The sequence below is a fragment of the Penicillium arizonense genome (genome assembly GCF_001773325.1).
Source record: "Penicillium arizonense strain CBS 141311 chromosome Unknown PENARI_contig030, whole genome shotgun sequence".
Lineage (NCBI taxonomy): Eukaryota > Fungi > Ascomycota > Eurotiomycetes > Eurotiales > Aspergillaceae > Penicillium > Penicillium arizonense.
In genome coordinates this window covers 154903-168508 of record NW_019173307.1, presented here as the reverse complement: position 1 = coordinate 168508, position 13606 = coordinate 154903, and the positions used below count along the sequence as shown (strand labels likewise).

The following is a 13606-nucleotide window of genomic DNA, read 5'->3' as shown; positions in this document are numbered from 1 at the left end:
AACACCGTTCACGACAACCAGGACAAACCTCTACCCACTACTGTCTCTGGTACAGAGATAACATTGCACTGAGACAACATGGCCTTCAGCTTTGGATTCTCAGGAGATGACATCGACATCGAGGATTCAGAGATCAATAATGATGTCTGCGCTGTCCCCTCTCAGCAGCATGTCGGCAACTCTCTTCCGGAGCTGGTGAGAGCGAGTAAACATGATATGAACGAATGGGTAAGTGGACAATCCATATAGCTATCCTCTGGCCATGCATTACATGTTCCTTTGCATTTCCCAAGGAGTTGAGTCAACATGTATATTCTATTCCAACCCTCATATGGGTCCACAGGATATGCCGATATGCCCCTCCAAAAAGTTATCTTGACACCATTGAGATGCATAAAACTTCCTGAAATACCCAAATGCTAACAATGACTGTAGCTCTCAATTCTACCCTCTCAAATCTCATACAACAAACTCAAAATCGGCGATACACCCGTGGTAATTGCCCGCCGAGAGATCTTCGATATCCGCACCCAGCTCATGGCCGAAGACAGCGCCGGCCACGACAATGAAGAGCTAATTGCCGGCATAGAAAAAGGCGACATCAAGCCCAATTTCTATGAAGGCGGGTTCAAGACGTGGGAATGCGCGCTGGATCTGGCTAAGCTTTCACTGGATGAGGATATTCTCAATGGTTTCTCTGATGGAATGCAAGATACTCACATCATCGAAGTTTGTTGCCACGTCCTTTTTCCCCCGAAACTCCCAAGTGCAGACTACTGACTTATCATGTGTATGAAAAACAGCTTGGCGCAGGCACAGCAGTCCCATCATTGACTCTATTTGCCCGCACTCTCAATGGTACTGGAAACACAGGAAAAACACACTTCACTTTTGCAGACTACAACTCCGACGTTCTGCGCCTCGTCACACTACCTAACCTCCTCCTGACATGGCAAAATAGCCGCCCTCAAACGGCTGTTTCGAGCACATCTACTGCACCCGACCAGGAAGAAGAGCTAGATATCACGCCGGAACTTATCGAAGAATTCAAGACTGATCTTGCGAACCGTGGCATCTCGGTGGATTTTGTCTCTGGTGCTTGGTCTGCTGAGTTTGTTGATTTGGTGTTTTCGTCTGGTGATGCTGCTCGCAAGACGTTGGTTCTTGCTAGTGAGACTATCTACTCACCAGCTTCGTTGACGGCGTTTTCGGAGACTCTTTTGGCGCTGCTGCGTCGGTCGAATACTGCGTCGACTAGGAGCCGGGCTCTTGTTGCGGCGAAGAAGGTTTATTTCGGTGTTGGCGGTGGTGTGGACGAGTTCCTTGCTGTGCTGGGTAATGTTTGTGGGAGTGAGTTGGATGTTCAGCAGAAGTTGGATGTTCATTCTGAGGGGGTTGGTAGGGTGGTTCTTGAGGTTGTGCCGTCTACTGCGCCATGAGGAGTGGAACTCGTTGATAAAATCAAATACCCAAGTTACATCACCTTCAAGTGTGTATCCAGTTCATAGGTGTGTAGTTCAAACAAAAGAAAATCCAATTATCAAATGCTGGATTGAACGTCAAGTCCCAACGTATATGTACATGTTTTTCCCTCCACACATGTCTAGAGCAGACAACCAAACAAAAAACAGAGGAAAATCTCCCCTCTAATCATAGAGAGACTTGCCATCCTTCATCCGCACAGCCCGAGCCTCATCAATCTCCTGGTTCTTGCGCTCGTAGTGAGCAACAACGTGGCTGAGGTCGACCCGCGAACCGGCGGCAAGGTTGTACGGTGAGCCGGTGTTCATCATACTACAAAGGAGAAAAAAGTCAGCAACAGCCCCGGAAATCAACAACAAAACCACCAGTCACGTACTCAGGCTGCTTCAACTCATAAGCCTCACGGGGACCCTGACTCTGAAGCAAGTGGCGGTCCTCAGCAGCCTTCTCCATAATAGCAGTGTGAATAGCATTGCGCTGCTCGAAAGTCTCCTGCGAGGGCGTCCACTTGCTAATGAGGCCGGAGATCCAGGACGGGGCGCCGGAGTCCTGGTTGGACTGGCTAACGCGGTAGAGGAGGTAAGCGGAGGCGAGGGAACCAACGGTAATGTAGAAGCTGCGCTGTAGAGTGTGAATGCAATTGTTAGCTCTTGTGTCTGTGGCAATTGAGGCTTTGCTCTCTCGCTCTCCAGGTTCGAGTCTGGTCGCGGTCGGTGGGGGAGCTTACGCCGACGCCTTCGTTCACAGGCTCGTGGGCGGCGTGCGAGCCCCAGCGGCGCTGGGTGCGCAGCAGTTGCCGCGTCGAGGTGGCAGATCGTCTGGCAGCGAACATGTTGTGGAGGAGGACAATTGGTGGTGGTCGATGACCCTTCGGGGAACGATGATAGGGCGAGGTGGAAAGCGAAAGTCGATGGCACGTGACTTACCGTTTGGGGTTAGGGCGAACCAGGATGTGAACGAGTTTCATACTTCGTCCCTTTGTCTCGCTGTGTTGGAGATCTTTGTTGTGAGATATGATATGTCTGTTATTTTCTTCTTTGTCGGATAGTATACTCATCAAATCTTGCCTGGTGTGGGATCCTTGATCAAATCCCACATCCCACATCCCAAATCCCAAGTCTCATATTCGCATGCTGTGTCTCCCCCTGTTCAGAGGCCGACTGATCAAAAATAATTCAGAATCCAACTGCAGTCGGGCTTGGCAAGCCGGCGTGAGAGAATAATATTGCCTAGATATGCATAGAAACCGGATGGACTAACTGCTCGAAACCTCATCTGGTAATGTGCTGTGTTGTCAATTGATCTACTGGAGAATGCCTCATCTTCATCCCAATGTATACTAATCAGGCGACATACAGGGATGTATCGCTAACTCATGCAAATCATATCTCGAATGATCATATCCCGAATGAACATGTCCAAAGATATTCGCTCATCCCCACATGCCTTACTGAATCTTAGCCCGAACCCACTTGATGCCCAATGTCATGGCGCACCCCAACTGGTTCTCGCTTCGGTTCAGAATGGAATCTTGGTGCGTTTAGGATATTCTGATTATTTCCATCTTTCGATATTTGAATATTTTGATATTATTTGTGCCCTTTCGTTCTTTGCGCTTTCATTGCTGGGTACAAGGTTCGGTCCGCGCCTTTGTGCCAAACGTTCGGGTGCTAATTTTCGAGTCTAGATAATTTTTTGTTTCTTTTCTATTTCTGTGCGTTGCAGCGTTCAAGAATAGAATTCTGATTTCGCCTCATATCTGTTATTGTGGTTCATTTGTGTCCACGCTTTAGTTCCAAATCACTGCCCGATCAGCATCCCCGGCCACTTGGCTTGCGCTATTAATTATTCTGGGGAATCTCACTTCCTCTCCCAACTATAGACCTTTGGGCTATATCTTGAGGCATCGCCAGGGCTGGTTGCAAACGTACAGTCACCCCATGAAGCATCTGACTATTACTCATGCTCGATTTAGCCCATTGATCCCATTGGTAACACGTCTCTCACATCTCGCATTTTCAAGCATTCTTGGGCACGCATCACTCATCCGCGATGGTCGCGGGCAAGAAGACCAAGGCCAAAGACAAGGCCAAGGCCAATGCGAAGAAGGTTAAGAAGGCAAAGAGTCCTGATGTCCCAGAGACAACTACAAACACTCCCACTCCTGGCAGCCCTGAACTTCCGGCGCAGGAAACTGACCAAGGCCCTGGGCCTGTTATTGCCCATTCTCCTGAGATAAAGACGCCTTTGCCTGTGTCAGCTTACGAGGTATTCGACGACGACGACGACGAGCCCCTTATTTCTGACCCTGTCACGAGTCAACAATCCCCTGTGGTTAAGACTGTGGCCCCAGTCGTTTCAGACCCTGTTCCAACCCAACAAGCTCCTGTGGTTGACCAACAGGCACCAGCTATCCCAAATCCTGTCTCCAACCAACAATCCCCTGTGACTGAGACTGTGCCGTTGGCCATCTCAGACTCTACCACGGATCAACCGTCTCCTAAAGTCGAGACAGACAAGCTTGACGAGAGTGTGCCGCCTTTGGGTGAGGCAACCTCGTTCCACCCTCCCGCCGACGACACAGAAGCCAAAGACGAAGAGCCTTTGGATGACCCAAGCAAGGAAGTCGAGGCCTCTGAACCACTAGTTTCAGCACCACCAGCTGATCCATTTTCTCCCGCTGCGGCCAGTGTGCCCTTGCCATCGCCGTCTTTAACTGAAGCACGGTTTATGTCAAGTCCATCTCAGGATAACTACTTATATCAACCTGCACCATCCGCGTATTCACCCTACGCTGCACCTATTCCATACTCTTCGCTTGTCCCATACGCCTCTCCAATCCCCTACTCTTCTCCAGTGCCGTACAACCCTCAAGCGGCTTACGGCTCACCCGGGCTATACGCCTCCCAAGTACCCTACACTGCCTCCCCAGTGCCTTACACTTCACCTGTGCCCTACCTTGGGCCTCCCTACGCTGGTTCTGCATACGCTGGCTCTGCATACGCTGGTTCCCCCTACGCCGGCTCTCCCTACGCCGGATCCCCAACAGCTTACGCCTCTCCGGTACCCTACACTGCTTCACCAGTGCCCAAAGTCAGCAGTCCCCTTGCACGTTCCCATTACGCCTATAAATCACCAAACATGTCCCCAACTGCAACACCACCTCCCCCATCCGCACCGATGGCTCCTCCCGCACCCCCTTCTGTAGCTCCTCCCGCGCCCCCTTCTGTGGCTCCTTCTGTGGCCCCGAGCCGCTCAGCTTCTGTCAACTCACCGGTGATGAGCTCTGCTGGAGCCATCCCTCCATATGGACAGTACTCTCCTCACTATTCTCACGATCCGCACTACATGCAGCGAAGCTACAGTATTCCGGACCCATCTTACGCGGCCTCATACCAGGCCCTCCAAAATTTGTCAATGGCCGGTCAGCCTGGTGAGAACGGAGCCTTGTCTCCCCCAGACAGTGACAGTGAGCACCTCGAACTTCTTCAACGGATCCAGTCTGCTATACCGGATATCAACCGCCTCCTGCATGGGTTCCGTAACACCCATAGCAAGCTGTCAACCCGCGAGGCGGAGATAAAGCAGATTGGGAACCAACACGAACAGGCTTTGATGCATAAGGAGTACTATATCGAAGCCTTGCAGTCCCAAATGAAGAAGACTGCAAACCAAAGCGCTGAAGAGGGATCCAAACTCAAGAACACGATCAATGAATTGCGACTGGAACTCGGAAATCTACAAGAGAAGCAGAAAGATCTCGAGGATGGTTTGGCTGTTCACCAGAAGTCAAACGAGGAACTTACTCAGACTAAGGTCCAACTCGAGGGGCAGATTGCGCAACTGAACACCGACATTCAAGAGGCAAAGGAGACTCACGAGAAAGAGCTGGAGAACCAGAAAGAAGAACAGGAAAAGGCTCTTGTAGCACAGAAGCAAGAGCTTACTGAGCTGTTCGAAGAAATCAAGAATGAGGATGAGAAGATCGCAGCGGAGAACCTCGAGACCCGTGAGCGAGAGCTTCGCAGTGAACAGGAAGCCGCCAAGGGCGAGTGGGAGAAGGAGAGATCGACCATGCAAGAGTCCTTAGAGGCCCAGCGCACCGAGCTGGAAGCGACCAAGACGGAACTGTCGTCCAAGATCGCGGACTTGGAGTCCAAGGAGAGAGAATTGGGAAGCCAACTGAGTGCGCTCACATCGACACGCGAGGAACTGGCAGCTAAGCTAGCCGAACTCGAAGCGTCACGAAAGGAAATAGAGGAACTGCACCAGAAACACGCTTCGGAGTCAGATGGACTTCGTGAAGGCCACGCAGGTGAATTGGACTCTCTACGAAAATCCCATGACGAGCAGGTCGCCGCTGCTGCCAAGGACCTCGATGACAAGATTGCTGCGCTTGAAGCTCACTTCCATGAGAAAGAGCAGCTTTGGGCCGAGCAGCGTGCCACTCTTGAGAAGCAACTTGCTGAGAAAAATGACGAGCTCTCAAGCGCCGAGCGAGAGAAAGAGAGGATGGAGGGAGATGGTATCATCAAGGAGCAGCATCTTCAGCGTGCTGTGAGTGAGATGAAATCGACCATCGATCACTTGGACCGAGACTGCGACAGACTAAGGAAGACGCTTCTCAGTCTTGGAGAGGCCACCGACCTTAAGAGCACCAAAGGCGATCAATTCTTGTGAGTGAGCCTTTGTAACCCATACTTTTCTTTCTCTTTTCCTTGTATTTCATGTCACTCTTTCTACATTTCATTTGTTTGAACTGCATCAGCGCGAAGGCGAACATACATTCTCTTATAAATTCTCATGTTGATAACGATAAATGGACACGATCTAATAAACTCTTCACCTCTAGTTTGGACTGCTTCAACGAGCTCTCGCAACTGATCTACGACCTATCCAAAGAACACTTCGCCTACCTCCCCATCGACCCACCAAAAGACATCCTCTCCAAGATCCCATCCGAAATCCCACCCTTCCTCGACAACACCCCAGCCTCACGCGAACTACGCTGCGCCTACATCCAGCACGTCGTATCCAAAACCATTACATACAGAGTCTTCCAACCCTTCCTCTTCACCCTAGGCCGACGCTACGACAAAGCAGACACATTCTTCCAAATGCTCTCAATGGACATCCGCCGCAAATCGGTCCGCCGCGAAGCCTTCTGGCGCCAACAAACCCTCAAAGCAGCCTACACAACCTCAGACGCCAAACAATCCATCAACGTCGCCGCAGCAGTCATAGTCGACGAAATCATAGACCACATCAAACACTTCGCCGACCCAAAACACCTCGACTCCCTCGTCACAGGCGTCCGCAAGATCGTCAAGCTAGCCGCCGAAACCTGGCGCCACGCCCGCGTCGAACGTGAACTCGTGCTGGCAACTTTCCCCGCCCCGGACGCAGACAGCATCTCCAACGAAGGCTGGCTGGAGTACGGTGTGAACTGTGAGCACAGCTATCCGCAGGGCAGCGAACCAACCCGCCATGTTGTGCTGCGCACGTTCCCGCGTATTGTGCGCGAAGCTGCGCATGAGGACTTTACTAGTGATCAGGAGCGGGCTAGCTCGTGTATCTACTCGCAGGGTGTGGTGTTGTACTCTGATTCGCCGGTGATTTTGGCGCGGCTGCAGGAGTTTGCGAAGAAGAAGTCGACTGATACGGTTGTCTCGGATGATAGTTCGACGGTCCATCCTAAGACGCCTAGACCTTCTAGGGAGGATTTGGTTGCTGCTGCTGTGGAGAAGTTGACGCCGGTTGTCAGTTCACCGCCGCGTGTTGCAACTATTCGGTCTGCTCCTACGAGTCCTGGTCCGAAGGGGCAGTTTGTGAGAGGTTGATTTGGGCTTCGATATGCTGGTTCTTTAGCGTTTAGTTCTTTTGTTTTGTTTTGCCTTTCTTTCTTTGGACCCTGGCTTCTTTGACTTGTGTTATTGAATCAGTTGTTTGGTTTCGATTGATACGCGTTCCAGCGGATTTGAACTTGATGTTTCTTTGATGTGTTTGTTTTATATGATGTTTTATACTCCTGTTTCAAGAATGTATGTATGTAGCCAATTTAGAGAGTTTTATACCGGGAAGTTGATGAATTGATAGCTCCTCAATCAGACACGATATGGCGAGGTTCCTCATGTCTTTCATATATCAGCCAGAATGCTGTCAATGTCTGCCACGTTTTCTTTCGATGACAGGACCTCAAGTTTCTCTCTGGAGGCCGTTGAGGTAGTGTAGGAGACTGAATCGGTAATATTTAGTGACATTTTTCTTACTCAGGGAGGTGGTCTAAAGGAAGACGTGACTTCTAATCTAATGACGTAGCAAGTAGGATTCAAAGCTATTTCAACTATTTGACTTGTTTGCTCGCGCCCTCTTGATAGCCAACTTATACCGAAGTTATTTCAGAAATGCCTAGATGTTTCGCATTTTGGTATTCTATCTCACACACTATGGTATATCCTTACCGTTCATGAGATCGCCCCTATTACATGTATTAGCTAGGAGCAGGATAAAGGGACCATACAAGTCGATAAGATGTAGACCAGCGTAGACGGCAAAATATATGTTCACGGAGGCGAATGATAGAATGTATATATAGAATCGACGCCAAAGTATGAAAGCAGGGTATTAATAGGACAGGCGAAGGCATCATCTGAATGAATGCACATAAACAGATCGAAAAAAAGTGCTGGTTAACTGCTTGTACATGGTGCATGAGCGGGTATCAAATGATTACAGCTTGGCGTCCGTTGCAATTGCCTTGCGGCGCATTTGACGCGAGGAGATATCCGCAGGGGCCGGTGCTGCGGCGTTCAAGAATAGCTGACGTCCAACGAGATCGGACATGGTCAGAACGCGAGAGGAAACCGTTGCACCGTCGCGGCGATTTTTGCTACTCAAAGTTAGTTACCAATTTGCAAACAGACGAATAGTTGAAAACTTACCCCTCGCGACGGGACTGGGCGATCAGTTCGGTAAAGTCCCACAGTCGTCCACCCTCCATCACTTTGCCGGTGTTAGGATCGCGGTGCGGAGCCCATTCAGCTGCGAGTCTTAGAGACGGGCCGACCCGTGATTCTTTGTTCTTCGAAACCAGAATGATGCCCTCTTCTTCGAATCGTTGATAGGAGTTCTTGAGGGTCTCTTTGTTGACAGCTTCGAAGTATGAAAGATCCCCTTGGTGATATAATGTTTTACCAAGCTGTGATTGTCAGTAAGTACGACTTCTTTTGATAAAGGACTGGAAAAACTTACGATCTGCGCACTGTCCTGTGCTTTTTTCGAATCAATCCAGATCTCCTTTGGACTATCCAGAGGCGGTGTCAGCCCAAGGAGAGACACCGCACCAAGCCAAGAGGCCTCAATGAAAGGCCAGATCAGGAAACAGTAGAAGTCATAGTTCTCACGACCGCAAAGCCGTTCAGCCTCGCTCAACTCTACGTAGAGTGGCGTGCTAGACTCATCCCGGGTGATCTTAATAACATCGTCCTTCTCCAACCCACGCAGGGTCTTGTCCAAATTGGCAGCCAAACCTTCAGGAGGGAAGATAAATTCACCGCGGAAAAGCTGGGAAAGGAACGAGACTTGGGTTTTCAAGGCCTCGTAAGTGATTCTTTGGTTGGCAGGCCCTCCACCTTGCTTGATCTTCGTATACATTGCCACAGAGACCAACGCCTCAGTGATAAAGAGGTGGATAACCATGTTGCGATAGAAGGAAAGCTGGAAGCGATCTACGGCGTAATAGGTAGGTTCAACCAGTCCCGAGATCACACCAACAAGTTTGGGCCCCAGAACATCCAGGGCACGATCGACAACCATTTCTGTCGGTGAACGATAGAAGTGTGCAACCCTGCCACCTTTGGCTCGGACTCGTTCGCAGAGCCAGTCCAATCTCCGTACCAGTTCGCCCTTTCCGACTCCACGGCCACGCAGAGTTAGGAGTACAGTTCCCACGAGAGCGGTCGGCATCATGACGGAGACATCGTTGATTTCAGATAGAACCCGGTAGCCAAATGTTCTAAGGATACGGCCATGGTCCGCGTAACTGAGTTTGTTATTGATGTTGGCGCTAGGCAAATCCAGGCGCGTAAGCTGTTGACCAATGAATTCTCGGAGACTCCATGGCTCGTGGAACCTGACATCGACTCGGCCAAGTTTCAGGGACAAGACGGAGGACGAGGATAGAAGATCGGCTAGGTTTTCCTTCGCCTTCGGCTGGCCAAGCAGCTCACTGATGTATGACCTGGAGAAGTTGTCAGCGTCAATTCCAAGTTGTCAGTGGGGTGCCATACTCAGTCTCAATGACTTTGTCGTATTGTGTGCTGACAGGGCAGATGATCGTGTCTTCAACTCGACCTGATAGCAAGCTGTCCATAATGAAACTCAAGATTCCGAACTTGGGTGAAAGCAGCTTGCCAGTTCTAGAACGGCCGCCTTCAATAAAGCATTCAAAGTTGAACCCTTGTTGAAGTAGAGTATCGATGTAGGCCTGTACAACAGTATTGTACAATGGGTCATTTCCAAAGCTCCGACGGATCCACATAGCGCCTATAAGAGTCAATAAAGCCCAATGCTTAGAATGTCTGCCGTCAACTGACCTGCGTGTTGCAAGAATGGGCCCAGCAAGGGAATATTCAGATTGTCGCCTGCGACCACAACTGGCAGGGCAATTCCAAGACGGTAGCAAATAAGTTGCAATGAAACATAGTCCACATGCGACTTGTGGCACGGTAGGAACACGATCGATTGTTTCTTCTTTGCGGCAGCATCGGCCACCGATCTCAGACGCAAAACCTCCTCGCTGGACACATGAATGCCTATAGACCTGGCTTAGTATTCCGTCCGCAGGGAAGTAGACATAGCGCAAGCAACTTACCTTGATGGTAAGCGCGAGTCAATAGTTGGGTGCACATGTAATAAGCACCCCGAATGAACTTCTTGCTTTCCATTTTGCAGATCATGTTGTCCATCATCGTGTCCACAACTTCCCGAAGATTGCCTTCAAGCTCAGTCCTCCGACGAGCGCGCTTGTCGTCGAGTGTTGCGCCATCCTTGATTGCCAGCAATCCTTCCTTCTCTTCTACCGTAAGCCGACGATTCGCTAGCTCGGTAACCTTGTTCTGTAGGAGCGGACTGGCCAAAATAGAGGTCTTCATCCTTTCGGAAAAGCCCGAATAGAATATTGGTTGGCCGATAGCATCGTCATAGGCACGCCAGCCTGTCCCAGACATGTACAAGCTCACTTCGCGGAGGAAATCGAAGGGGTTCTCGCGGAATCGCGCCATGTGGCGGACAAGATTGCGCTCGGTCATTTGATCATCTTGTGTTTCGGGGCCTCCGGTGAAGCCTGAGGGATGAATCGTTAACTGGTCCTTGACGATCTCTAGGTCCGGCGCCGAATGGTCATCGGCGACAGCCGGTTTAGGGGGCATCTTGTACGGGTATAACGCGGGGGAAGGTTCCTGGGGTCAAATCATAGAAGCGTCAACTCCATTGACGAGAAGATAAAGTAGAGGAATGAAGTGATTCTCTCAAAAGCGGAGATATGGGAGAGGCCATAGCTAAGCTATTAACAATAAACGGCCGATCCCCGGATGTCTCATGTTTCCCCATGGAGCCGAGGCAGGTCACGTGGTGAGCTCCAGCTTACATCGTACTTTTGATCTTTGTGCATCTTCGTCAATTTTCAAGGGAGGGAACACACTCAATTCCTCCAAGATGTCTCGTCTCGTCAATGGAGTGAAATCTTTCTCATGTATGTGTCTTATAGCTTAAATTGCTACCTCCATATAAGCTTACCTTCTTCCCCCACCAGCGACAGCTTCGTCCCTCCTTGCCGATGCAACTGCGGCTTCTCAAACCGCCCGCCAACCATCTTCGTTCCAAGTCTTCCGCGATGTTCCCTCGATCCGTGGGCTGCGACGCCAGTTGCTTAAAAAGGACCGCACCGTGGGTTTTGTTCCCACCATGGGCGCTCTTCATGAGGGCCACCTTTCATTGATTCGGCAAGCAGCACGCGAGAACACAGATATTTTCGTGAGCATTTATGTCAATCCCACACAGTTCGGAGTGACGGAAGACTTGTCAAGTTACCCCCGTACCTGGGATACCGACGTGGAGAAATTGGAGAAGCTGAACGAGGAGCTGGAACGCCTGGGAGAAAACAGTGCTAGCGCGGGACGTATCACAGCAATTTTCGCCCCGACATCCAAGGTGATTTACCCCGGTTTGCCTCCCTCGTCCGAAGTCGATGGCCATGGCTCGTTTGTTACCATTACCCCGCTCTCTACAAAATTGGAGGGTGGCTCTCGACCAGTGTTCTTCCGAGGTGTCGCAACTGTCTGCATGAAGCTTTTCAACATCACAACCCCCGACCGTGTCTATTTCGGCCAGAAAGATGTGCAGCAGACCGTGGTCATCAAGCGCATGGTGGAGGATTTCCACGTGGGCACTGAGGTGCGCATTGTGGAAACCACCCGTGAATCTGATGGCCTGGCATTGAGCTCACGGAACGTGTATCTGGGAGACCGGAGGCGATCCATTGGACTCACTGTCTACAAGTCTCTTAAGGCTGCAGAAGATGCCTATCTGGCTGGTAAGACCAGCCGGGCAGATATCCTTGGAGCTGCAAACAGTGTGGCAGATTCTGTCCTCTCTCAGCAGCAAGGTCTGTCACCGTCTGAGAGGGCACTCTATGAGGTCGATTACATCTCCCTTGCGGATCCCGATACCCTCGACGAGCTGGATATCGTCGACCCGGCTAAGGGAGCGGTCTTGAGCACTGCATTCAAGATGGCACCATTGGAAGAATCCAGGCCTGATGAGGACTGCGGATTGGGAGATGGCAAGGTCCCAGTGCGATTGATTGACAACCTCATTCTGCATCCTCGTGCTTGATCAATATCGAGCCCTTAGTAAATATGTAGCATAGCGCAGGTCACTTCATATAGAATCAAAATAGTACGCTTTACTTAACATAGAACAACGTGGCCCGCACGGCGATTCAATAACTATATTAAATCTCGCTATGATAGATCAATACCAGCACAAATTTGTATCGTTAGGGTAGGATCTATGATGTACGGATGCCTATATGATAACAGTACACCCTGGCGCCTATGAGATTGACCTATACGCTAAATTAGGATCAAACAAAAAGTATTGAATCAAACAAAGTAAAAGGAATCAAAGCAAAGTAAATAAAATAAAGGAAACAAAAAGTAGCTAGGAATAAAAACAATAAAAAGGAGAAACCTTCACACGTTATATGGGAAAGTAAGGGCCCGAACCGCGATTCGAACGCGGGGCCTCTCGCATAAGAGTATTTTACCATGAGAATTGTTGTGAAACAATTTCATAATTAAGCCCAAAGCGAGAATCATACCACTAGACCATCCGGGCGACGATGTATGGAACGTAAATTTCTGGTGTAATCGTGTTCGAAAATAAAATTCGCTTTAAAACTACCTAACTTGTGGTGTAGACAGAACTTTACTTTCTTAGGCATGATTGTTTAACAACAAAATAACTTAAAAAAATTGAAAATTATCCTCGACTAGATTATCTAGTGATAAGACATTGTTAATGTCTATTAAGCCTATAACAAACAGTCACGCTGTTCCTAATAGGGGATATACTTTAGGTACTTAGATACAATGAACCGCATGTCTTAGAAAAAGTAAACATGGTAGGTTTTCTTAGTGGATATTTATGGATATAGATGATACAGCCAAACATCGCTACAATAGGTCATAACTTGCACAGGGAGTTGTCCGCTGTAGCGAGGATTATACACGGTTATTCCTGCACATGTAAACTAGCATAGGTCATATGCTTCCGTTATATCATTTGCTCTTTGTCTATATTTCAAATTTGTCGAAGGGTTTAATCCGAGGAGTCTATAGTAGGGATTTGATAAAGCCCGAGTAGCCATGAATTCGTTAGAATATATGGCGAAGGATGTCTATACGGCCTAATGTGTTTAAACGTGTTAAATGGAGGAAGCCGCTACCTTCGGGTAGGCTGTAGCAAAGCTTTTCTGTATTAATGACAATATTGAGCTCTAATAAACCAACAGAACTAAGCAAAAGAGGACAGAAGCTTTGTATCGCATCTCAAACATCTCTGG

At 49.4% G+C, this 13606-nt stretch overlaps 5 protein-coding genes across 5 annotated transcripts; 3 read left to right on the top strand and 2 right to left on the bottom strand.

The window, feature by feature from the left end:
* Positions 1 to 78: 78 nt before the first annotated feature.
* Positions 79 to 1439, top strand: PENARI_c030G10230 (protein-histidine N-methyltransferase; the record flags this gene model as incomplete). The annotated part of the gene is made up of 3 exons (XM_022636422.1): positions 79 to 228; positions 436 to 729; positions 804 to 1439. 3 exons carry the CDS (start codon positions 79 to 81, stop codon positions 1437 to 1439), a joined length of 1080 nt encoding a protein of 359 aa, XP_022483717.1.
* A 207-nt stretch (positions 1440 to 1646) lies between these two features.
* Positions 1647 to 2314, bottom strand: PENARI_c030G03977 (putative NADH-ubiquinone oxidoreductase 178 kDa subunit; the record flags this gene model as incomplete). The annotated part of the gene is made up of 3 exons (XM_022636378.1): positions 1647 to 1794; positions 1859 to 2103; positions 2210 to 2314. The coding sequence occupies 3 exons, from the start codon at positions 2312 to 2314 to the stop codon at positions 1647 to 1649; spliced, it is 498 nt and encodes a 165-aa protein (XP_022483751.1).
* A 1220-nt stretch (positions 2315 to 3534) lies between these two features.
* On the top strand, positions 3535 to 7322 carry PENARI_c030G01338 (uncharacterized protein; the record flags this gene model as incomplete). The annotated part of the gene is made up of 2 exons (XM_022636357.1): positions 3535 to 6158; positions 6335 to 7322. 2 exons carry the CDS (start codon positions 3535 to 3537, stop codon positions 7320 to 7322), a joined length of 3612 nt encoding a protein of 1203 aa, XP_022483723.1.
* An 889-nt stretch (positions 7323 to 8211) lies between these two features.
* Positions 8212 to 10910, bottom strand: PENARI_c030G03089 (lysophospholipid acyltransferase family protein; the record flags this gene model as incomplete). The annotated part of the gene is made up of 6 exons (XM_022636370.1): positions 8212 to 8371; positions 8424 to 8680; positions 8734 to 9721; positions 9771 to 10026; positions 10077 to 10295; positions 10355 to 10910. The coding sequence occupies 6 exons, from the start codon at positions 10908 to 10910 to the stop codon at positions 8212 to 8214; spliced, it is 2436 nt and encodes an 811-aa protein (XP_022483712.1).
* Positions 10911 to 11196: 286 nt separating this feature from the next.
* PENARI_c030G06764 (pantoate--beta-alanine ligase PAN6) lies at positions 11197 to 12375 on the top strand (the record flags this gene model as incomplete). Its single annotated transcript, XM_022636399.1, has 2 exons — positions 11197 to 11233; positions 11294 to 12375. The coding sequence occupies 2 exons, from the start codon at positions 11197 to 11199 to the stop codon at positions 12373 to 12375; spliced, it is 1119 nt and encodes a 372-aa protein (XP_022483764.1).
* Positions 12376 to 13606: the final 1231 nt, after the last annotated feature.